This window comes from Labeo rohita, chromosome 15, assembly GCF_022985175.1.
Source record: "Labeo rohita strain BAU-BD-2019 chromosome 15, IGBB_LRoh.1.0, whole genome shotgun sequence".
Lineage (NCBI taxonomy): Eukaryota > Metazoa > Chordata > Actinopteri > Cypriniformes > Cyprinidae > Labeo > Labeo rohita.
Window position 1 is genome coordinate 33990767 of NC_066883.1, and position 26599 is coordinate 34017365.

The 26599-nt window shown below is 38.1% G+C and overlaps 1 protein-coding gene across 1 annotated transcript; it reads left to right on the forward strand.

Moving 5' to 3' along the window:
• The first annotated feature begins 3287 nt into the window (after positions 1 to 3287).
• On the forward strand, positions 3288 to 25178 carry mtnr1ba (melatonin receptor type 1Ba). The gene is made up of 2 exons (XM_051129017.1): positions 3288 to 4359; positions 19557 to 25178. The coding sequence occupies exons 1-2, from the start codon at positions 4161 to 4163 to the stop codon at positions 20423 to 20425; spliced, it is 1068 nt and encodes a 355-aa protein (XP_050984974.1). The 5' UTR covers positions 3288 to 4160; the 3' UTR covers positions 20426 to 25178.
• Positions 25179 to 26599: the final 1421 nt, after the last annotated feature.

A 26599-nucleotide genomic window follows, 5' to 3' on the forward strand; every position in this document is an offset into this window, starting at 1 on the left:
TCAGTGTATCCATAATGGTTTAATTGAGTAATAGTTAATGATATGCTGGAACCCTTTTTTCCCAGACTGCAAGCAAATTCACAAGGTGAAGGAGGGCTGTGTTAAGCTTGGATAATCTTCCTTTGTGACTCTGTATGTGTATGTGTGTCTGCTTGTGGCATAGGAGATATAGGCAGCCGAAATCAGGTGGTAGTGTCCTCAGGGGTGGCACGGGACTCCGCCCGGTCACACTGCTGTCAAACATGCACTCTCTGCAACGGTTGTGCCCTTAAATGAATTGTGACCTAGCGGGGTAACTTTTCTTTGGAGTAGCTCCCTGTGCTATACTTCTCCGCCCTCTCTCATTTCAGCTACTATCCGTCAGTAGCATAGAAATAGGACAGGCTCAATGTGAAAAAAAAGAACTTCTTAACTGCTAGAAGCCAGGAAAAGGTCAGGATAATCAAATCCAGTGGCATAGGTTTCATTTGAACACTGGCAAGGATGCATCTCCTCTTAAAAAAAAATAATTTTAAACCATAGGAAATAAGTAAACATTGTAGTTTCTGAAAATGGGATTTTCAGGTGGCCTTCAATGGCAAGTGGTTATGAACTCTTTCACAACCATAGCTCATTTTTAGCAGGCCCGACTACAGCTTTAAGCAAGGTCGTGGGACTCTCAGGGTGGGCCAAACAGTTTGGAGAAGTGAGTGGTGAGGTGGTAAGCCTTCGATTAGGCTGCTTCATGAAACTTTTATATTCAGTGTTGTTTAAAAGTATTTGTAGTCTCAGTTTTAAGCAATGCTGAGCTGGCCTCAGCTTCAGGCAGTATGCCCACGGTCCACCTACAGTCCATTCACTCACCGTCTGATGCAGATTGCATACAAAACTGGATGCCACTGTCTTGAACTAGTAAACTCTAATCTGATTGGCTCTGCAAGAACAAGCATTTTTTCCTTCCAAGTCCATCTTCAAACAAAATCCACAAGATCATGTAAATACACAAGTGTTTTTGAGGAAGAAATAAGAACTGAGCAGAACTAAATATTCTGCTTTATTTTCTGACTTATGTGAAATAGTCTGAACTTACTGTATTTTCTGTACTGTATTTGGCCTCTAGAAATTTTCTGCCTGTGTTATTGTACAATCTGAGATTGCCATGTCTATTTATTTATTTATTTTAGATCAACCCACCCTATGGCACATATAACTGTGACTGATCACTTTGCATGTCACTCAGATTCTTCATCCTGTCTAAGTGAATGATTTATGGCTAGAAAAAGCTGGCACAGTGGTCTAAAGCATTGGGGGCAGGGCTATAACTCCCAGCATGCACAACTGTTTGAGTAGAATGGAGCAACATATTTTTGTTTATTTCCCCAATACTACACTCAAAAAAATGCTGGGTTGAAAACAACCATTTCTAGGTTATTTGGCAACCCAGTGCTGGGTAAATACTAAACACATTCTGGGTTATTTTGACCTAGCTTGTTGGGTTTTATACATTAACCCATTTGCTGGGTTGTTTTTGACATAGTGCTTGGCTCAGTCAAGCTACTGAAAGTTTTTTTTTTTATTTTAAATAATAAAAATGGACTTTGGTTTCAAAAAATCGGTTTCAACCCGTCAAACGCATAGCGTGACCACAGCTCCAACAATGGCACACTATCATTAGCACTCCTGTTGTAGTCAGTGGAGCCTACAGGCATTTCCCTATTTATACAATAATAATTTCATACGAATAAAATGTAATACATAACTAATTTCATTCAGCAAGTTTCCCGTCAGTTACATTTTCTCTCAGGACAGAACACAAAATGACTGCTGACAAATCTATCTAGTTTTAACTGATTTGGCACAAACTACCCAGCATTGGGGTTACACTGACCCAGCGCTGGGTAGGTGTGAGGGGGTTCGTCATTTGTATTGACAGTAAAAATGACCCAGCAGCTGAGTTACAGAAAAACTACCCAGCACCTGGTTAAAATGTTAAAAATAACCCAATAAAATGACCCAATAGGCTGAATCCACCATTTGGGTTTAAAAAATAACCCAACATTTTTAGAGTGCAGAAAAACCGCCCAGCACCTTGGTTTAAAAAAAAAAAAAAAAAAAAAAAACATTAAAAATGACCCAATAAACTGAACCCAGCACTTTTAGAGTGCAGAAAAACTACCCAGCACCTGGGTAAAAATGTTAAAAAAATAATGAAATGACCAAACAGACTGAACCCAGCATTTGTTTTAAAAAAAAAAATTAACTCAGCTTTTTTTTTTTTTTAGAGTACAGAACAACTACACCGCCTGGGTAAAAATGTTACAAATAACCCAATGAAATGGCCTAACAAGGTGAACCCAACATTTGGGTACAAAAACAAAAAAAAAAAAAAAACCCAGCATTTTTTAGAGTGCAGAAAAACTACCCAGCACCTGGGTTAATTTAATATTAAAAATAACCCAATAAAATGACCCATCAAGCTGAACCCAGCATTTGGGTTAAAAAAATAACCCAGCATTTTTAGAGTGCAGGAAAAAGTACCCAGCACCTGGGTAAAAATGTTACAAATAACCCAATGAAATGGCCCAACAAGGTGAACCCAACATTTGGGTACAAAAACTAAAAAAAGAAATAACCCAGCATTTTTTAGAGTGCAAAAAAAACAAATAACTAAAAAAATTAAAAAAAATAACCCAGCATTTTTAGAGTGCAGGAAAAAGTACCCAGCACCAGAGTAAAAATGTTAAAAATAACCCAATAAAATAACCCAACAGGCTGAACCCAGCATTTCGGTATAGCATGTTTAGAGTGCAAGTTCAGTTAGACTGTAAATGTTGTTGTATTTTATATTTTTCTAATTGCAATGCATATAGCTATGTAAGCAATTGGACCCAGCATCTAGCAACATGGGTCATAAATAACATTCTTGTTGATGAAATTAGTAATTTTCACATTTTTAGTTCACTGCACCTTGCAATGGTTCTTGATTGTTTAAAAGAGACATTGCTGTCTATTAATTTTATCAGGTTGTGTTATTTAATGCAGTTTATTTAAATGCATTCTTGGTGTTTGGTGATGGCTGTGGGAGCTGACTTTAAAGTATCGCTCGGTACCAGGCAATCAGTGAGAAAACGCTGCAAGGCCTTTAATTCAAACTCGTTATTTGTGGCAGGACGCCCTCACGTGCACCTGCGCGCTCTCAGTGCAAGTTCAGACGCACGCGGAGGCTCCCAGAGCGTGTGAACGGGGCAGCTGTAAACAGCGGTGGCGCGCGCTCGCGGATTTTGGTCCTCAATGAGGAGAGCGGGAGAGACCGGCCGTGCGGAGCGGGTCGAGGGCGACGTCTCTCCAGCTGTCGTTTAACTGGACTTGTCCGAGAACTGTACCGGAAACTCTGCTCGCGTGCACCCGGCGGGAACGGAGTCGCTGAGGGACTCGTTCTGAGGCGGGAAAAAACGGAATTACTGCTCAGAAAGGCTCATTTTCCAAGTTGGATTCTTTATTTAAGGACAGTCTTTCCCCTCAAACGCGAAGACCATCGTAGTGGACAAAAATAGGCGTTTTTAACGACACACACTGGTGTCAAAATCATTCACGTTCTGCACTTAAAGGTTTGGCACTCCTAAGGCGGGAATTCAACCGAAACGAGAGCCCATCATCCGATCTCACGCATCGGATTCCGTCGCCACCGAGTGAATAAATAAATAAATAAAGTCTGACTGACTGGACATACAGGCGAGCTGACGCGTCCCACGTTTGACAGCTTTTTGAAAGCGTCTCAGTTTACCTCACCTCAAGCAAGAGGAGGAAGAATTGGATGAGGAGGAAGAGGGGTAAACCCACGCCAGCGTGATCCCTTCAGTCATCAATGGGAAATACCGGAGCACACGCGACTAGGGCGAACGTCGCCGCGCTCTCACCGTGAGAGAGTTTTAAAAGAACGCGCGTTGAGCAGTAAAAAGAGCACTGTTAAGTTGAACATACTCGTCAATCAGGAGAAGAACCGTGTGGAGAATTTATCGTTCATGTGGCACATGAATGAGAAAACAAAACGCGTCACCGAGCTTCCGAACGCTTGTTGAGAATGTGGGAATGTTTAATTACTGTCGAAGCTGAAGATGACGGAAGCTTCGTGAGAAAGATACCGAGCGCGTTTTTGTGAGAGGGGGTGAAGTTTATTCGACATGCCCGAGAATGTCTCCCTCATCAGGAACCGGACGGAAGTCGGGCAGGGTCGCGCTTGGGGTAGCGGAGCAGGCGCGCGTCCAGCATGGGTCGTCATGGTGCTGGCCAGTGTGCTGATCTTCACAAGCGTGGTGGATGTGCTCGGTAACGTGCTGGTGATCATCTCGGTGCTCAGAAATAGAAAACTGAGAAACGCGGGTGAGTGAGTGCGCGCGTTCAGTCCACATTAATTAACTGGGAGATGAGGCGATGCTCGCACATGACCCGTTCTTGCATTCAAAACAGCTAAACGCAAGATAACGCATTCCAAGACGCCTTTTCCAAAAGTTACACTATAACGATTGAGAGGAAAAGAGAACGCAAGAACGTGTCCTTTGTGAACGGCCCTTTAAAGTAGATGAGCATCACTCACTGGCTCCTGACAAGGAGTTATTAGGATAATACTCGTATGACTCATTTGCAGTTTCAGAATAGGGTCATTAATACTGCCATCAGCTGTGGAGTAGTCCCGAGCCACACGGAGAAATTCAAGAATAAACCTAGTGCTTCATTCACACGCTTAGCAACCATTCACGTGTACAGTACGGCCTGAGCATGAATGACAATACAAATCTCATACAAAAAAGAGGAGAATTCGTCTAAAATCATTTTGAGATGACATCCATCATCTGTTCTGCCTTTGAATGTTTGAGTCCTTTCATTGTCTTTAAATGTAAGTATGTTTGTCTTTATAATCATTTCTTAAACTTATACAAATACATTCTCTGTTAGTTAATTAATTTTAGTTTTAAATGTCAGTTGTAGAAATAGATTACCCTGCTAATTTATCTAATGTGCCTACTGATTAATTTAGTTTAGGAAAAACAACCTTGCTTTTTTAAGACCCTAAACATCTTTTATGCATGTAAATGTGGACTATACTTCATTTTTACCATAATTTTTTTGTTTGTCATTCATTCCTAATGAATTCATTCATTATTTAGTTTGCTAATTCATTCATTTTTATGTTTATTTAAGTGAAGTTAAGTGAAACCTGAAACAATACATTTCATGGACACGAGAGGGTTTGGCGTTACATAACACACAGATATCAAAGACGGTCAGAGCCTGAGAATAACACTGTGCACTCAAGGCTGTCTGACAGTGATACATTAACGGACGTGAATGTGAGCCAGAGAGTGGCAGTATGCTTATGAAGATGACAAATGTTTGGATATTTAATTTTAAAATTCAGAGTAAAGCCAAAATCATTTTGGTTTAAGTCAGTAGTACTTTACACGTGCGTGAACCTGCAAATGGGTGCCGTGGTGTGAATTGCATGTCTGAAACAGCAATAGCTCAGATTTACCACCAGCATCTATGACCGATGTGCTTGCTGTGTTGGTGTGAGAGAAAATACAAAGCAATTCCAGTTAATTACACTCAAAAAAAAAACAAAAAAAAAAAACAATTTATTGGAGTCCCTCATTCATTAAATTGAAGTACCAAATGGTTTCAGATTATGGATCTTCATTTGCATTTTTTCATTATTATCTGGTATCTGGAAATGCTTTCCAGCTTCAAGCTTCACTATGATGTCTTTATATTGCGAAGTGTTAGAGACAAAACACAGGCACGCAAAACTTCAGAAAGCATGCTCCTTCTATGAAAGAATGAATAGGATGCATTAGAAAATAGTCATAAATTGAGATGGGAGAGAAAGTGGATAAGCAGTTTCTTACAATGTAAGAAACCAAAATAGATTTAAAAAAAAAAAAAAAAAACCAGCGTTGTTTTAAAATACGCTTATGTTCTCTTTATAATTTGCATGATCTGACCTCAGAATGCCAGAGTTCCTGTACTCTGTGATGACTTTGGGACCTGATGGGGTTTTAAAATGTAATTTTTAGATTGCAGTTTTCATTGCTCACTGAAGCACTGTAAAAAACTGTGGGAACAGTGGAACTGAAAAAAAAGATGGTGAGAAAGAAAGTAGGTAAACAAAGATTTGCACTGCAATATCTCCAAACAGGCGGTCCGTCAAACCATTCGACAGCGCTGTGTTATTAGGTCAAAGTTTGATATGTCAGCTGTGTTCTGTAATAGTCATCAGTAATATGCAGTGTGCGCGAGCAGCAAGGGAAAAGAGAGCTTTTCTAGCATGTCATTGCGTCTTTGGAGATTTTTGACATTTTCTTATCTTGAAATGTGCAGGTGGCATCATCCCATCACTGTCTTAACAAAGCCACGGTAACCACGGCAATGTACCCGTTTACCAGCACAGCCCTGCACTCCAGCTTTCATACAAAACATGTTGTCTACAAAGGGATGAAGGGAGAGACCGAAATGACAGAAATGTTGCTGTCATTCCCCTCTAAACACTTCCTTTCACTCCCATTCTTCATCTCTATCATGTTTTCAATCCAGTCCTTCGCTGTTAAAGTTGTGTCTGTTGAGCTGGCGTTTATTCAGACAATTAGATTTGGTCCGTGACCTCACATTATGGCTTTTGGTAGAGTGTATTTGTTTACACAAGGTGACATTCAGTGTCTCATTAGCATAGAATGATGAGCTTGCTAGTGCTCTATATAGATACTCAAAGGGCATGCGATAAATGTTGCGTATCTGTCACCCTTGACTGCATCCTTCACTTTGACCTGTGGTGATTAGGAAAATACAAGTATGGAGTGCTCAAATGCTGCCATGAATGCCTGTTCTTCGAAACGCTCGGCTTTATGCTGTGTCCAGTTGAACTGCGGAAGCAGGTAGTATTGATTAATACATCAGATGTGTTTAGTTTTTTCCTAAAGGTTCTATTTGCTGTGCTGTGCTGGAGAGAATGAAATCCTATTGGGTCTGGGGAAACTGTATGCAAATGAGATGACAAAACCACGCCCGTGCTTCTGTCCGGCCGCGTTCCGTCACGCCCTTGCAGCTGTGTAATTCCCCGGAGTAAAAGAAAGTGATGTGTTTAAGACATTTTTCCTCGTAAAATTGAGGGTCAGATCCCTGAGGAGCCATAAAGGCCCTTTCAGGTGATTGATGACAATGTTTCATGATGCATTGAACTTCGAGGAGCGAAGCATTAATGGGATGATTTTGGAAACCTTTTTTCTTCAGCGGAACACAAAAGAAGATATTTTGGAAAAAAAGTGTTTTTTTCTCGATACAATGAATGCACAACACTTGTCAAAAATCATTCTCCAAGTCTTTTTGCAGCAATTGTTAGGACTTTTCTGTTAGCTTAAGAGTCGTGACACACCAAACAATAACAAAAAAATAGCTGCGACAAAAGTAGACTGTGTTCAGGGTTTTTCCAGGGTTAAAAATGTTTTTTGATGGTAGCTGATGAACACAGTAATTCGTGCACACAGTACTAAGTACTTTGTCCATGTGAGCTGTGTGCCCAGTACTGACAATAAATCTAAAGTAAATGCAAAGAAACAGTTTGTTATATCCTATTAACATGCAGTGAGGCACTGACAACCCTCTGTTTTGTTTTAAATGTCTTTATAATGACAGTAATTTCTTATTTTTTTTCAGGAGGGATGCAGAATTAACAAGTTCACGCATTTAATATGAAATATGAATTTCTTATGCATTAGCTGAGGAAAAAAAAACAAACTTCTGTACTCATCTTCACATCAGAATACTTTACTCAGAGCTTGTAGTCCAAAAGTGTGGTCAGCTAGAGAAAACTTTTGTTTTCATATGTGTACTTAAATGTTTTTAAGAGAGATTTTTATTTTATTTTTTCAGTTTTTACCAAAAATGGGGTATTATGGCATGCTAGATACACTTTCAGTCTTATTATACTCACTTCATTCATACTAGAAGTCAGCGGGCGCTATATATGACGCATAAAGTCCACAAGTAAGACAAGTCATAAACTTGAAATTCTTTAAAGGATTAGTTTATTTCAGATTGCCTAAAAACTGAAGTGCTAACCCAAATGCTGCCCAGTTGCATTTTGGGAGGTAAAAATTGCATTCTGGTGGCAAAATACGAGTTGCCAGGTTTTCAAAACAAAACCCACCCAATTGCTACTCAAAACTAACCCAAATGCTGCCCAATTGCATTTTGAGGGGGTCCCCCAATAAAAATAGTGTTCTGGGGGGTAAAATACGGGTTGCCAGGTTTTCAAAACAAAACCCACCCAATTGCTACTCAAAACTAACCCAAATGCTGCCCAATTGCATTTTGAGGGGGTCCCCCAATAAAAATCGTGTTCTGGGGGGTAAAATATGGGTTGCCAGGTTTTCAAAACAAAACCCGCCCAATTGCTACTCAAAACTAACCCAAATGTTGCCCAATTGCATTTTGAGGGGGGTCCCCCAATAAAAATCGTGCTGTAGGGGTAAAATACACGTTTTTTTTGGTGGGGTTTTTGGTGGTAAAATTAGCGTTCCAGGGGCTAAATTTTACGTTATTGGGGTTGCTTCAACCAGCGGACATGAAAGTAGCCCAGTTCCTGATAATTTCCTGATAATTTGTCAACCAAGTAATGTCAACCAAAATGTTCATGTCTTTCTTTCTCCAGTCGAAAAGAAATTAAGGTTTTTGAGGAAAACATTCCAGGATTTTTCTCCATTTAGTGGACTTCAATCGTGGCCAAAGGGTTGAAGGTCCAAACTGCAGTTTCAGTGCAGCTTTAAAGGGCTCTAAACGATCACAGCTGAGAAACAAGGGTCTTATGTAGCAAAATGATTGGTCATTTTCTAAAAAAAATAAAATTTCTATACTTTTTTACCACAAATGCTTGTCTTGCACTAGCTCGACTTCACGCATTACATGAAGGTCATGCGTGATGTAGGTGGAAGTTCTGACCTAGTGTTAACAAAGTGAACGTGCAAAGAAGCTCAGACGCCCTTTACAAAAAAGGTAAAACAACAATGTCGGGCAAATTTGGATTTTTAAAGAGAAAATGAGATGGAGAAGTGACAACACGTGACCTTTCCAAAATAATTACATAATGTGTGAAGTCATAGACAAATGCAAAAGTTTTCTTTTTTTTTTTTTTTAGAAAATGACCAATCGTTCGGGATCATGTAGAGCCCTTTGAAGCTAAATTGAAACTGGACCTTCAACCCATTGGTCACCATTGAGGTCCACTATATGGAGAAAAATCCTGGAAGGTTTTCCTTGGTATTTTTCCTGGTATTTCTGTGAAATAATGTAATTTTGTCTCATTCTATGATAATTAGTCACATTGGAATACAGAGGGAGGTTATTTTAAACACTCAACTGATGTTATACGTGACCCTGGACCACAGAACCAGGCTTAAGTAGCACGGGTATATTTGTAGGAATAGCCAAAAATATATTGTATGGGTCAAAATTATCGATTTTTTTTTTAATGCCAAAAATCATTAGGATATTGAGTAAAGATCATGTTCCATGAAGATATTTTGTAAATTTCCTACTGCAAATATATCAAAACTTAATTTCTGTTTAGTAATATGCATTGCTAAAAACTTCATTTGAACAACTTTAAAAGTGATTTTCTTAATATTTAGATTTTTTTTGCACCCTCAGGTTACAGATTTTCAAATAGATGTATCTCAACCAAATATTGTCCTGTCCTAACAAACCATACATCAATGGAAATGTATTCAGTTTTCAGTTTTCAAATATGACTGGTTGTGTGGTCCAGGGTCAAATATAGTTAATTTTGGAGCAAAAAAAAAGTTGCTTTGATGCTATGTTAAACTAACTAGCCTTTATTCACTTGCTGCCAAAATCTGATTTATGATTCATCTGAAAAGCAAATCTACGTAAGATCATCATAATGTTTCTTTTTTTGAAGAAGGACATTTTATACAAAGGCAAAGAAGGTGAAGTGAGAAGTTTGATCAAAGTAATGAGGTAATAAAACAGTGTGAATACAAAGGCGTTCTCTCCTGCAGTCATCAACATGCACTCCATATCACCATCACAAACACAGCAGTCATCTACATCACCCAGTAATCACATTAAATGATAAAATAAAGCTTCGGCCGGACAAAGATTCATTTTGGTGGCTGCCAAAATATTTTCAATGCAGGACAACTCCTGTGTGTTGCATCTAGGCTACAAAGTTGCACTTGAACACATCGAAAAGACTACAGTCAATGGCCAACTGTCACATACAGCTGAGAGGAAATAATTACCCTAGTGAAAAATAAATATGTGACCCTGGACCACAAAACCAGTCTTAGGTAGCACATGTATATTTGTAGCAATAGCCAAAAAATGCATTGTATGGGTCAAAATTATCGATTTTTCTTTAATGCCAAAAATCATTAGGATATTAAGTAAAGATCATGTTCCATGAAGATATTTTGTAAATTTCCTACCATAAATATATCAAAACTTAATTAGTAATATGCATAAGAACTTCATTTGGACAATTTTAAAGGCAATTTTCTCAATATTTTGATTTTTTTGCACCCTCAGATTCCAGATTTTCAAATAGTTGTATCTCTGCAAAATATTGTCCTATCCTAACAAACCATACATCAATGGAAATCTTATTTATTCAGCTTTTTAAATGACGTCTAAATCTTAATTTCAAAAAACTGACCCTAATGACTGGTTTTGTGGTCCAGGGTCACATATACTAAAATGCATTTAAAACATTTATTTCATGCTAAGTACACTACAAATACATTTACATATTGTGTACTTAAAAATACCCTGCAATTGTAATTTTAGTATACTAAACTGGTATATTTAAAGTCTGCTAAAATGGAACAACTAATTTTGTACTTGTGTATTTTAATTGTGCAGAAGTAGTGTTGAAATCCAACTAAAGATATACTGAAGTATATTTGATTGTGCTAAAGTGGAACTATTGCAAGTATGCTGTAGGTACACTTTAAATATTTTGCAAAGACAGATATTGTTTAAATATCATAGTCCATAGTCCTCATCAGTAGTGACATTAAAACATAGTTTAGACATTATATTAAGAAATGTGCATTGGGCACAAGTAGTACTCCAAATAAAGTTTAATTACAATTTTTATATCAGTAAGTCTTGAGCGATATGTCAGTAAATATGTTAATAGACTTTAACTGTACTTAGTATAAAATAAATGCATTTTAAATCATTACTTTTTTAATGGGGTATCATAAGGTGGTAATAGTCTAAATGAATCACTCAAAAAGTGAAACCGAAATTATGAGTGTGGATAAACAAACCATAACCAAAGCAGCTCTTGCTTACCATTTTGAATATAAGTCTAGACGGCCGTGTCGTTTAAAATAAATGCACATTGGAATGCGCATTATGTTACATTAAAACAGTCATTTTTGTGTTTCGCTTTCATCACTTTTGCTTTTCTTCTCACGCACTGGTTCACAAAGCTGAAAAGCCAATCAGACTAATCCATCTCACGGACTGCCTGACACCAGTTCAACATGCTCAATTGGCCAAAAAAGCCACCAACGGGGTCCAACTAGTGCCAACGGCGCAGAACACACCCTAAAACTGAGTTGACAGATGCTCAGCGAGGGCCCGGTGTTCTCCACCAGCTGACAGACGACTTGGTGTGTCACGGCCTCTTGTCACTTTTTGCTGTGCAAACTTGCACACTACCTAGCAATCTTGTAAAATCTGCAGTGAGAGGTGGCTCTTTGTCATTTCGATGGAAAAGTAAGAGGTCAGAGTTTAAGAGCTGTAAAAGTGATTGGTACGTCTGAAAAGCATAGAAAGTTTGGAATGGAACACAGGCTGCAGAGGTCAGTCAAAAACAGCATCAGTGTCAACGGAGACCGGCCACGTCAGCGACGCGCAGTGAAACGCGATCCGTAGCTGACAAAGAAAAATGTAGCGTTTTCGACATGAACGTGGGGGTGTGTGTGGCTATTTTATACAAAGCCGTTTGATCACCCAACAAAGCCGCTCCTTTATACACACACCCACTAAAATTTCCTCAGATACAGGGTTATTGGTGCCAAGTGAGATTACAAAGTCCCCGAGGACATTGCCTGCGGAGCTGCTACGACAGGAAGTGCTTTAGACCTGCGTTCATTTATCTTATGCACACACACACACCCAGTTAGGTAGCCAAGAGAGAGATGTGACCGTGGTAGAACCCTTCATGTGTGTTTTTACCCTATGAAATAGTGATTGTGTTAGTGAAGTCCTCGTTAGTTTGGGGTCATTAGAGATTTAATTAACATTCATGTTGACTAAGCACTACCCTTCGTTGCCGTCATTATTGGTTGTGTGTGTGTGTGCAAGCATTGTCTGTTATGCTGTTTTTAATTAAAGCCTTTGTGAGTGCTTATGTGTGTAAGAGAGACACCCGGAGGAAACTTTTAATGCTTGGAGGTGGCTCTAATGGAGTTCTCATGTGAGTCTCATTTAAATATCCCCTTCCTCTTTGAATTTTCTGCATGGAGCGAAATGAAATTAGCTGTTAGGCTACCTGTGCAAATCTGACCGCGGTTTGAGACATTGTTGAGCTCTTTCCTGAAACAAGATTAAATGGTCATTTTCTCAGGAGAAGAATCTCATTTTTAATCTCAATGGTGTCTAGTTGAAGGAGTTGAAGCAGTAATGAGACTCATTGGTGTAGCTTGACATTTGGGCTAGTGGTGAACCAGACCATGATACTGGGTTTCTAGATTTTTTATTGTATGTTCATGCGACCTGTTTATTAAATAATAGGCTTGAATCGCTCTTGTGCATCAGTTGTGCTTTTATTTAGTTGAATGTACCTTCCATTTCATCCTGAACAGACCATATATTTTAACTTTTACTCAGGTCAACCCATTTTCCATTTCCAGTATTTGACATTTAAAATTTGATATCATGTAAAAGTTTCTGTGACTTAAATAGTCAAAGGGATACTGAAAAGTCTCTTATCGATTATTTACCCTCATGCCATTCCAGTTGTATATGACTTTCTTTATTCTGTGAAACACAACAGAGATTTTTTAGAAAAATAACACTGGCCTGCATCATATTTGCTGAATGAAGTCCAATATTTGTTTCTTACCAGTTTTCGGGTGCCGAGTCCAAAAATAGCGCCTGCTTTGCTGGAGCAAGTCACACTTTCTCACAAAATATGATGTGATGTAGTATTTTCTTTCGACAGCCATTTATAAGATGAAGAATTCTTGTACTATCCATTAAATAACCGAAAAAACACCACAAAGACATAATTTCTGTTTTTATATGAGCCAGGTTTTTTTTTAACTATTTGTTGTGTTAGTACTGTTCTCTGAGGTCCACTTATAATGTTATCAAGATTTTTACATCAAAAAAACAGCATTTTGAAGTAATAGGCTATTTTCTGTCCTGTTTTTAACCCCTCTCAGAAGAGCGTTCTGTTTGAATAAGCATGGCAGATTGTAGACTTGGAAGTAAACACCCACTGCTGTGATTGGCTTACAGTGTACATTCATTCCTCATAGATGGACGCCACTGTGATTTAGATTTTGTCGGCACACTGTCGGCACAGCATCGTCTTTTAGTTTCAGTCTTTTTGAAAATCCTGCGTTGAGTTGTGTCGCTCTGGTTACTGAAAGTAACGAGCATTGCGTCACTGACACTATGGGTAATTGTAAACAAATCCGCGATAACATTAAGTAAACAAAGGACCGAGTAAAAAGTAAAATTCGTTACTCGCCTTTCTGGTAAACACTGTGTGCAAATCGATGGGCGGGGCTAAACAGGCAGCAAGCGATGTCAGTCTTCTTCTGAGGAGGCGGTGCTTATCTCCCTATTACATCATAGAGTCACTAATTACACCAAAACTTTATCGTTTGGTTTCTGCATAGATCTGCATGCTCGCCTCTCTGGTAAACACTATATGCGAATTGGCGGGCAGGGCTAAACAGGTAGCAATGTCAGTCTTCTTCTGAGGAGGCGGTGCTTATCTACCTATTACATCATAGAGTCACCAATTACACCAATCTTTATCACTTGGTTTCTGCGTAGATCTGCATGCTCGCCTCTCTGGTAAATGCTGTGTGCGAATCGGTGGGTGGGGCTAAACAGGCAGCGATGTCAATCATCTTCTGAGGAGGCGGTGCTTATCCACCTATTACATCATAGAGTCACCGATTTTTATTGTTTGGTTTTTGTGCAGATCTGCGCGTTTGCCTCTTTAGTAAACACTGTGTTTGAACAGCGGACGTGGCTAAACAGGCAGCAATTTCAGTCTTCTTCTGAGGAGGTGGTGCTTATCTGCCTATTACATCATAGAGCTGTCATTTTGGCAGACTGCCTTCAATATAAGCTGTTTTTATACTAACGACAAAGTTTTGAGTTCTGAAACTTACAGGATGTTTTTTTTAGTACAATGACCTCTTATATGTCAAAAGATAAAGGGAATTTTGGCTTCTCAGATTTGACTGCTTTTGTTATATGAAAAGTGCATTAAAGCTGATACATATATTTGAAAAATCTTCATTTGTTTTGATTACAGCATCTTCAAGGTATTATTAGGTAAATCAGCAGAAATTGTATCAACATGAGAGTCTTGTTTCCTCTAGATTATGGGTAGTTTTTGAAGTGCCAGCTTTGAGGGACCAGTCCAAATTGCATTATATGGATGAGAGATGGATTATTGTAAAATATTGTAAAGCTTGTCATTTTTAATGTGACTCTGATATCACGGGAGCTTCTGCTGTAGCTGCGTTCTGGGTTCTGTGCTTTTTCATTTTGCTCTGCTCTTGCAATGTGAAACACACCACAGACAGTGCAGATCTGGTCAACCAATTTAATTTAAACAAAATCCCATGAATTTTTCCACTGGAATACACTTGGAATCTCTCGTTTCTCTTACCAATTCACTTGCATCTCTCTATGTTTCTTGGGGTGCTTTAAAACTTTATTTTCTCTGCTTGTCCTCCTTTCTAATCCCTATTAGCATCCTATACTGGGAATGTTTCTGAAGTAGGGAAATGCAATAGACCAGATACCAGATATTTTTTGTCTGTTAAATCACGAAAAGCACTTTCCATTTCATTTATGCATTCAGCATACACTTCTATCCAAAGCCACTTTGCATTGAAGATGTACAGCTCATGCATTCCCCAGGAAATGAAATTTGGTGTATCTGATGTAATAGGTAAGTGGTACAGTCATTTGAAAGCATGGGCCAATGTGTTTTTGGGTGTGAAGGCAGCAGTTCAAAAATTCATCTGTTTAGCAAACAAACTAAATGTTGTTCCAAATGTCAAAGACTAGAATCCCGCTGGAAGCATCTGTGTATCTGGCACACTATTCATCTCCTGAACACTTATTCCTCACACCCTCTTCCTCACATCAGTATGCGCCAGAATCACTGAGGTAATGAGCGTAAGCGTGTGTGTGTGTGTGTATGGTGCTCTACTAAAGCTGATTTTTATTTGTTTCTTTGCTTAGGCATCTCTGTCAAGCTAAATTCTGTTTTCAGGTTCAAGCATACATTCTGGCCCAGTTTCTGAACAAGAGATTAGACCAAATTTCTCTCCCAGAAAGCTTTTGACGTTCCAATTAAAACATTTAAAAGTCCAGCTGCTTTCTTCCTCTTGCCTGTTAATCTTGTTGTGAGAGAGGACGAAGGCGAATTGAATTGTAATAAGTGAGAGAAAAAGACATGGATCAGAAATCAGATACGGTGAGAGATATTGACACAGAGCGGGAGAAAGATAGCAGACATTGACGGATCCAAATGAGAAAGACAAAATGGAGAAGAAGAGGGAGGGGTGAGATGAGAAGAATGGGCAGCTGTGAAAGTTGACAGCAATTTGCTATGACCCCAAATTTTTCCATTTCTGGAAACATAAGTGACAGTGACCATGCAATGCAATGTGGGTGTATCCCACAGTTTACATTTACACAAATAAGAATTAAAACAGTGTCAGAAAGTGCCTTTCTAAGCATCCATTAATAGTTATTCATCATGCTCAAGATATAATGCACTGCTGCAATATCTATACCAATGTATTGGAGCAAGAGGAATGGCTACTAGCGACCTGCTGACCTCCAGCAATAAAATCAGTGTGAATGAAGCATTAGTCATGTGTATGAGGTATGATATAGAATATTAACCTAAAATGATCTATATGGACGCTTTTTCCCAGATGCATTCAATCGATATTCACTGAATGCATTTATCCATTTCAAAACCTATTTGAGTTCTGTAATGCATCGGTTTAGGCGTATAAGTGTGTGTGAGTACAGTACTGTGTTGAACTCCATATGAACTCCATCTGTGGTATAAATGCTAATACAACTCAATCCGAAGAGGAATCTCAACTCTCAAAAAACCAGCACATAACACATGTATGCGAGAGACTGACTGGTAAACTAAGCAAACATGCACAAACAAGCATAGTAGAGGAGAACTCAGTGTCACAGTCACTATACTTAATCTAATGGATCTGAACTTTGTGTGAACCTTAGAGTCAAAATACTACAGCACCTAAGCCTGTCCTACACACTCTCACATGCACACACAAACAAATGCTCCCATATTCCCAGACACGCAATATGTCCACTACAGTTCAGGTATTGAAGTTCTTTCTTGTGCTTTTGAGTTTTCTACTCTACGAACATTTATAAAAATGTGTGTAAAAAAAACTGTTAATTTTTATTTATTTCTTGAGGCAGATAAATGATGCACCAGTGCTATGATTTATGGGAAAAACTTTTTTTGGTAAATCTGAAGAACCTTATACCATTTGTCAGGTTTCATCTCTTCTATATGAAGTCGATGACTTGGTGGCATCACACTGAGAAGCCCTGTCCACAGTTACTGGTATAAAATCTTGTTTTACACAGTTATGTATTAAACATCAAATGAAGAGTTCAGATGCAAAACCAGCTAAAAGCCATCTCGGTCAAAAACGAGATAATGATACTGAGTGAATGCTCCTGACACATAGTATATGTCCATCAAATACTTTTACTTCAAACTCGCTAAATTCCAGCCTCAGCCCAATCAGAAGTACCAGTACTTAAATAGAAACCTATACAAAGTATAGCCAGAAAGAAATGCTCATTTTGAAGAAATACGTCAGATGGATTTAGAGGCTTTTGCATCTGAACTCTTCAAATATATTTTCTTTTCTTTGATTGGTTCTGTTCCGGGCAAAAAAATTCCCTGCCCATCCATGCAGCATGTCATGAATAAGCAGGGAGAGCAGCAATAATAACCCCCCAGGGTAAACAGAACAGAACAAGCAGATATCATTAATGTACTTAATGATATTTAAGTGTAAGACATTATTCAGATAAAAGGAGTCTGATTCAATGAGGAGTATTAGGAAAGGAAGGAAAGGAAAGGAAAGGACGTGACGTGGGTTTAACCCATCCAAGTGCACACACACAGTAGTGAGTAGTGAACAAACACGCACACACCGTGAACACACACCCGGAGCAGTGGGCAGCCATATTGCTATTGCTGCGGCACCCGGTGAGCAGTTGGGGGAACCCGCAACCTTTTGGTTACAAGCCCGACTCCCTAACCATTAGGCCATGGCTGCCCTATCAGAAGCCAAGTCCTGATTGTGGCAAAGGAGGAGTTGGGGATGGAGGAGGGTGTTTTTGCTCTTGAGCAAGCGACAAAGCTGCCGAATAATACTGAATTGAGCTTATATAGGAATGTCATGATAGGTGTCGTATTCCTATAAGTAGATGTGTTCAGCTGAGAGTCAGCTGATGCAAGCTTGACTCACGTGACCTGCCAGAACTAACGCTATATGCTTAATTTTTTTAAATCGGAGGATTTTTTTTTATCCCAGAGTGGATAAATCTGAAAATGGCACCCTTCTGTTTCCGTGTGTACAGGCAATTCATAAATTTTGTGAAACGATGATGTCATCACCCCACGTCTCGACCCTAGTCAGACACTGCTATGTTACGTAACAGCAACAACAACAAATAAACAATGAACAACTGTGTTTTTATTAACTAACATTAACACATTAATAAATAGCGTCATACATGTATTGTTCCATTTTCGTGTTGTTTTTGTGTTGGGTTTGTATAAAAGGTATATAAGGTTTATGTGCATCCTCCAAGTCTTCTTCTCTGTTTTAAGTGCCTCTCTGTGGCAGAATTACAGTGCCAAATACTGGTCTGGCATGTATACTGCATTGTTTTCAGTCAGTTTCAGTGATTTTGTGTGTATGCAGAAAGCCGTGTCTCTGAAATTTTTGTTTTAGAACGAGGAAATAAAAAGATAGAATAGAGAAAACTCTGGCTTTGTGTGGACGGGCTCTAAAATTTGTGCAAATACTAAAAGCTTTGCTGAAAAATATGGAAAATAGGAAAATATTTAATTAATACTTAGAAAACTAATAGTTCCTATCCTTGATTCTGATTGGTTGAGCCGCGTTCTAAACTGTTGTAAATTACACTACAGACATACACCTTTGTTTGCATCTGTGTGTTGCTCGGCAACCACTTTGTTGCAACCACAGCTGCTTCTGAGGAACTACATTGTTTGGCGGAAGAATAATATTTTTTATTGATACTATTTCACTTTATTTGCTTGGTTTTATTTTGTAAAACCTTACTACTTATATGGAATAACCATTTTATAAAAGCAATAAGCCCCGTATATTGCTCAGCTTCGCGCTGTGCCTAACAATGCCCTTTAGGTGTTATAACTTCACTGTAAACCATGGCTTCTTGGGGCTTATTGCTTTATTAAATACATTTATTGACCATTATGTTTTCTTAAAAAAATTAGATAGTACTAACAAAGTACTAACAATCTGAAAGCATTTTTTTTTTTTTATTTTTATATTAAAAATAAAGGTTATATATAATTATAATTATATATTAAAAAAACGATACATTTTTATATAAATTATTTTAATTATTAAAATTACATTTAAAATGGTATAGCTAGGGTTTTTTTTTTTTTTTTGGAAAGATTTTAATACTTTTATTCAGTGAAGATGCATTAAATTGATCAAAGGAGACTGTGAAGACATTTTTGGCTTTTGCTTTTTAATCATTGAAGAATGCGGAAAAAAAACTGCTGTTTTTACAAAAATAATAATTCAGCTTTCACAAGAATGAATGAAATTTTAAAATATACAGCTTTTTAAACTGTGATAATATTTCACACAATAACGGCTTATAATGTGTTTTTGATTAAATGCAGCCTTGGTGAGCATTAGAGACTTATTTCAGAATTATTTAAAAAAAAAAAAAAAAAAAAAAAAACCTTACTGATCCCAAACCTTTGAACAGAAGTGTCTTTCCCTGACTACATCTTACTGTTGTAGCTGTTTCTAATTTGCTGGTTTTTATGTAATGTTATGATCAAGTAAGTGAAGGTTGGTAGTTTTTACAATTTAAGAACTGGTAAATATAGTAATTCTGACATGATGTGAACATAACAAAACAGTTCACTTGACTCTAATGCCATAACTAAAGCCTTGTATTTTAATTCTTTCTGTTTATGTGTGTGTGTGCTGTAGGTAATGCGTTTGTAGTGAGCCTGGCTTTCGCCGATCTCCTGGTGGTTTGCTATCCGTACCCTCTGGTCTTGCACGCCATGCTGCATGCGGGCTGGTTGCCTGGGGAGATGGAGTGTAAGGTCAGCGGCTTCCTGATGGGAGCGAGCGTCATCGGCTCCATCTTCAACATCACCGCCATCGCCATCAACCGCTACTGTTTCATCTGCCAGGCCAACACCTATGAGAAAATCTACGGCCGTACCGGAACCCTGGTGCTGCTGACATTAGTCTGGGTGCTCACCGCCATCGCCATTCTTCCGAACCTGGCGCTGGGGTCGTTGACGTACGACCCTCGCGTTTACTCATGCACATTTAGTCAAACGACAAGCGCTGGCTACACCATCGCAGTGGTGACCGTGCATTTCCTGCTTCCTATCGCAGTAGTTACGTTCTGCTATCTGAGGATTTGGGTGCTGGTGCTCCGCGTGAGGAGGCGGGTCACAACCGACGTCAGGCCACGCCTCCGCCCGAGCGAGCTGCGCCACTTCCTGACCATGTTCGTCGTCTTTGTGCTGTTCGCCGTCTGCTGGGCGCCGCTGAATCTGATTGGCCTGGCTGTAGCGGTGGACCCGCCCCGTGTGGCGCCCATGGTCCCTGATTGGCTGTTTGTGGTGAGTTATTTCATGGCATATTTCAACTCCTGTCTGAACGCAGTAGTGTACGGACTGCTCAATCAGAACTTCCGCAGAGAATATCGAAGAATACTTCTGTCCCTTTGTAAGCCACGCCTCTTCCTGCAGGAGACGTCAAGGGGCGGGACTGAGCGCAGCAACAAACAGTCACCTGCCAACAACAATAACGACGATCAGCCCAAAGCGAACACAATATAACATACCCACTATACATGTAACTCTTTACGAATATCAAAGAGAGAATGCTGCAAAACAGTTTTAAAATGCATCCACTGTTTTTATGATACCACCCTCTGAAAAAAAAAAAACAATACCTCATTTGTTGGAAACCATACAGCTTAAAAAAATTAATTACATCTCACAAAAATTAATTACATCTCACAAGTAATACAATCACATTCAATGAATGCATGCTAATGATTGAGTGCAATAAGTCATTACCAGACAAAAGGTGCAAGCTTGAGGAAGACAAAGACTGCAGAACATCTTCAAACATGCGCCCCTAGAAAATAACTTATTTTTCTCACTGTTAGCTGGAGGCTGTTTCCTCCAACCGTCCATAAATTCACACCTAACAGATTTCTCACAAGAAGGCGGCACCCAGAGGACTCGCACAGTTTTACAAGTGCTTCCTTAATGATATAACAACATTAAAGAAACGCTCCCCAATTGCTCGCACATTGACCGCTCAGCACCTTGACATACGTTTTCCCAGCGCTCCAATAGCGTTAGCACTTTTGGCACTGTAAGTACACTAGAGCCTCCCCTTGTGCTATGCAACCAATTAATTTTAAGCTCAACGGAGAAAGTGTAAAACTAGGGCTCCCTTAGGTTTGCAGCAGAGGTTATCCAAACGTTCCCCAAAACACTGCAGCAACGTTCGTGTAAAACTTCCCCTATTGCTATGCAAACTCAACTTGAGCAACTCCCACAGCTGCATTCATGCGAACACTGTGGAAATCTTCCTGTAACCTTCCCACAACATTCCTCTACTAGGTCTGCGGATGCAGTCCTATGGGAATATGCCAAAAAGCTGCAAGAACATGTTCTTATATTCTCCATAGGTTTAAAAACAAAACATCATACAGTACGCTCCCTATGTCTGTGCACCAGCGGAACGCATCTGCACATACTGCACGTTATGGCATACTTACATTAAAACTTTCAAAAGTTTAGCATTGAATCCATTAACAGGGTTCAAATGATCAACACAATTTAATAACATAAAAATAATGAGCATAGGGCTTCATATTGACTATTTGTCAACATTTTTAATTTCTTAATAGTCTGGTTTAAATAAGACAAAAGTTAGAATAATCTTTGTTAATATACCTACTTTAATTACTCTGCATTACTCTGTCATTAGACATTTTATACACTACCAGTCAAAGGTTTTTGAACATTAAGATTTTTTACCAAGCCTGCATTGATTTGGTCCAAAGTACGGCAAAACCACTAACATCTAAAACAACTGTTTTCTATTTGAATATATTTTAAAATGTAGTTTATTCCTGTGATTTCAAAGCTGAATTTTTAGCATCATTACTCCAGTCACATGATCCTTCAGAAATCATTCTAATTCTGATTTGCAGTTTAAAAAACATGTATTATTATTATTATTATTATTATTATTATTATGTTGAAAAGAGTACAGTAGCATTTTTTTCAGGGTTCTTTAATAAATAAAAAGCATTTATCTGAAATAGAAATCTTTTGTAACATTATAAATGTCTTTATCATCACTTTTGATCTATCTAAAGCATCCTTACTAAATACAATTATTTGTATTATTTATATTTTAGTATTATTTGGATCAAATAAATGCAGGCTTGGTAAGCAGAAGACAATTCTTTAAAAAAAACATTAAAACTCTTAACTTACTGTTCAAAAACTTTTGACTGTTACCATGTGCCAGTCAATCAAAGATTAAAGAAGGACCTAATTTGTTATGAAATACATTAAATAGCTTTGATAAACTGTACAAACTGACAAAGCTGCGTAGTCTGAGGCAAGTTTCCATCTCAGTCATATAAGTTACTAAAATCACGTTTTTATAGGCTAAATGTTACACTAAGCACCTGATAATTTTAACATGTTGCTTCACAAATAATGTAGGTTTTACTTTGCCTACCTAACAGTAGTCCGTCTGACTGTGATGAAAAGCAGTGGGCGCATGCCGTGGTAGATTACCGTTTCACAAAGAAAAAAAAATTGGGGTGTAAGTGTTACGTTTAAATTTTAAAACGCGACTCTTTTCCATGTCCCTGCGCTGTTTTTCGCGTATTTAAAAGCAAAAACGCGTTCTTACACGGGCTCTTTCAAATTCGTTCAGCTCGCCGCAGTTTTAAAGTCCTCCGACATTTACATAGCCAGCTGTTGAAAGTACCAATTCCGACCGTCAATCTGCAGGTTTAAAATACCAATCATTGATTGAAGAATTAGATGAGGACATACCTAAACTGTTTAGCGAAATAAATAACTTTTGTCTAACTTTTTGTAGAGAATTGAATGTTAAAGTGATTTAGATTAGCTTTACTAACGCCTTACTAATTTGTCCTCGTTTGTTCCTGACATTCATACAAGTTACTGATTTTTGATGCTTTTTCCTTCTCATGTAATTTATTTTTAGAAATTGATCTCCACAACCTGTGCTCACCTCAGACATCTTTTTAGGTACTTTTTCATTATTCTGGAAAGGATTTTGCTACAACAGTGTTTTGTCTTTGAAGATTACACTAGAGATGTTTTCACTGTGTGTGTATATTGTGTGTACAGTATGTGAACTTTTTAAGCCTCAAAATTTTAAAACTATAATCTGCCAAAAAAAGAGAAAAACTGATGGGTGAATTCACATTTTAGCAAAAAAAAATCCCTCACTATAAGCACCCATAGTTCAGTTTAATCACTCGTCTAGCACTCAGAAATTGATCAGAAATTGCATTGAGAAAATTCCATTCAGCACAGATTTTTGATCATTACCTGATTTGCGTAATTCCTATAGTGTCTCGGGTGCTAAAACAACGCAGAGAATCCTAGACATGGGATGACAATTCACATTAATCAGTGGATCTTCCAGTACAGGAGATTTAAGCCTCAAATTTTCAGTATTCAAATTATGATTACCAGTAGCAGTAATGTTTTAGAGATTTATTGTGAAGAGTTTTTGGCTCCTTTTCCAAGCGGGCTTCAATTCTGATCGCAGTGAGTAATAATGCTTTATGAAAGGCATCAATGCACTAAAGTATACTACAATCTTTAATTATTGTACTTTATAACCTGTTGAACCATGATGCACTTTGGCGGTCTGTAATGCAATTTTTATTTTACGTGGTTAAATGTAAATTTAATTTTGCGTCCCGTTCAATTTGGAGAAATGTTGGTGAAACCCAAACACCATATGGTCCGAGAGTGCTCAGGGTGTTAAAAAAATACTCTTACCAAGAGTTCAAGTTTACCTGACTGCATTTCAGGTTCTTAGTAACAATGATCTATTTTAACTGTGAGTTCATATCAGACCATGTGAGGTGGGGTTGTGACATCTTTACCTGGAGTATTACAAACACAATAGGCTACAGTCGCCCTTGAGGGCGATTCAAAAGCACAATGAAGATGTCATGAGAAAGAGAGCGGCGTATTTGTTCTGTTTACAGTTCCAGTGTTATCTTAGTAATGGAGTTTGTCGCAGGACAGTGAATGACTCCATGTGTCTCTATGCATTTAAAACACGTCACGCCATCAGTCACCGATATCTTAGTATTCCAACCGAGCGCGTGAGCGCTCACATATCGTACTGTTTATATGGGTATTCCTTCTTTTGATTCTGAGTATTTTATATCAGTTTCCCTCATGGGTAACCTGATCTTAGTATTTACAATGAGAGTAGACTAATCTTAGTAACTTCAACGAGTATCTCGCACTTCTTACTGCGGCGAGATCACATGCTCATTTCTTAGTACCTTTGATGAATAATCTCTGTATTTATGACAAATGCTCGTTTAGTAATCTCTTTGTCTTGGTAAACCTGATGAGTGCTGGCATCTTTGTATCTGCAGTTAGTATTCTTGTCTTGGATTTTTGATGAGTACTACTTAAAAATCGAAGAAAAGCTTTTATCCAGCACCTGTAAAGCGATATTCGCATTGGTGGAATAATTACGATGTGCTTTGCTGAGAACGAAGAAATATATTTATTATTGTATGTATGTGTTATTTTTATGAATTATTTTTAAAATAGTTTTGGTTGTTATTGCTACCTTCTGTACTTTGATACCATTTCCCAGTCTGTGAGCGTCCATTTTGATCTACAGTATTCACTGTAATTGTACTGTATTTGGCAAATTTAATTTTTTTATATGGTACAAAGACTGAGTACTTATCTTTGTTTCCACAAGTACTAAACTGAGTTTACTTAAATGGTTTATGCAAAATGATTATCTCGTTTATTTCCAATTTTATTTAAATGTGAATCCCCAGAAGAAGAAAAAAACACTGTGCAGATTGTGTTACCTCAAGTTAAGGAACTAAACTAGTTGAAATCAATAAATGAATAAACCCTTGAAGTAATCTCAACCAACAGGTGCATCTTATCAGTGTGTCTTAGTAATCGGGTAAGTTCTCTCATCTTAGTAATGCTGCTGTAGTGGTGAATATGAACTGATGTACTACATTTGTAAAACTTAACTTAGTAAATCAAAGCATTAATCGGGTTAAACTGTTACAGCCCCAAACACTTGTGATATTTCATACTGCAAAATGAATGTGCATGAACGTTGATTGTTTTATTTGAATCTTTCGAATTTGTGCGCTTAAGGAACAAGACGGTGATTACTTTTGGACAAATCACGGCATGAGTGATAAACTGCTAAGAAAAAAAAAATGGACTGATGGGGGGAAAAAAGGGCCAAGAGGCTTTAAAAATAATGTGACATGGTCCAAAATGAAACCATGATGACTGCTGGTGTAAGATTTTACATGTTAATAAAACTTTTATTTTTAAGAAGTGTCCAGTTTGTGTGTTCTTCTGACTCTTTGTTCTGCTGAATTCTTAAATAAAGGGCTTTTAAATGTCCCTTTTCCTTTCTCCTTCAAACTCTCTTCAAGTGCCTTTTTCTTCATCACTCAATCTCTCCAAGTGTCGCTCCTTTTTGTGATCATGCCCTCCCCCTATCAATCACATCACTCCATTTCACCTTTTTCTTTGTCTCCTCATACTTTTTTTCTCCTTCTTTTTCAGATCCTATGCTTATTTAACAGTGCTTGCTAAGTCAAACATCAATATAACTTAGAGGTATTGGTTTAAAAGCCTAAAGGCCCTTTCACACCAAAACGATTGCTATAAAGATAATGACAACAACAGCATCCACAATAATGTTCTGTGCATTATAAGCACACGCTCCAATTATGTTGCCTGCTGCTTTAAATGCTCAAGCTCTTTAAAGCTGGATGGGAAATAGCCTGTCTTTATTGTTATCATTATAGTTTTCAGCTTTGGTGTTAACCAGTAAATAGCTATTGATGTGTATTTGTGCTACAGACGGAAACCTATTGTGTGGTTTGTTGAGGAGAGTATTTACAGTAATCAGATTTACTTATAGCGACTTAAAAATTGGCAAATGGCACCAAGGTGAAGGAGAAACTGGAATATCAAAGAAACTTGGAGTAGCTTTAAAAAACCTAATTTAAAACAGTTGAAACTGCTCACAAAGCTAAATGCTAAAGTAGGCTATACCACTTTTTAAAAAAAGCATTCAGTTACTAAGCCAAAAGTTAGCTAACTACATTTAAGTTACTTAAAGGGACAAAATGAAGAGAACAGATGCAAAAGTCTCTAAATCCATCTGACATCTTTCTTTAAAAAATGCATTTTTGTCAGGCTCTGATGTATAGGTTTCTATGTAAATACCGGTACTTCTGATTGGGCTGAGGCTGGGTTTTTTTTAGCGAGTTTGAAGTAAAAGTATATGATGGACGTATAATATGTGTTGAGAGCATTCACTCAGTATCATTATCTCATTTTTGACTGAGATGGCTTTTAGGGGGTTTTGCATCTGAACTCTTCATTAGATATAACTATCCCATGATATAATTTGTAATGTAGCTTATACCTTAAATCTAAAATAATGCAGAAGCCTGTGGGTAAAACTTCCAGTTCAGTATCCGCAATAGGAAAAAAAACAAGAATAACAACATGCAGTAAATTGTAAAACTGTTTGCACTACAAACCAGTGTGCTCATAATTAAGATAATACATTAAAAGAATATGGTAAGACACACCAATTTGCAATATCAAGCAGCAAAACAAGCTGTTTTGTACAGCTAAAAATAGCTGGATGGATGAGACTGGAACCCAGAACCATAAAAACACAAATGGCCG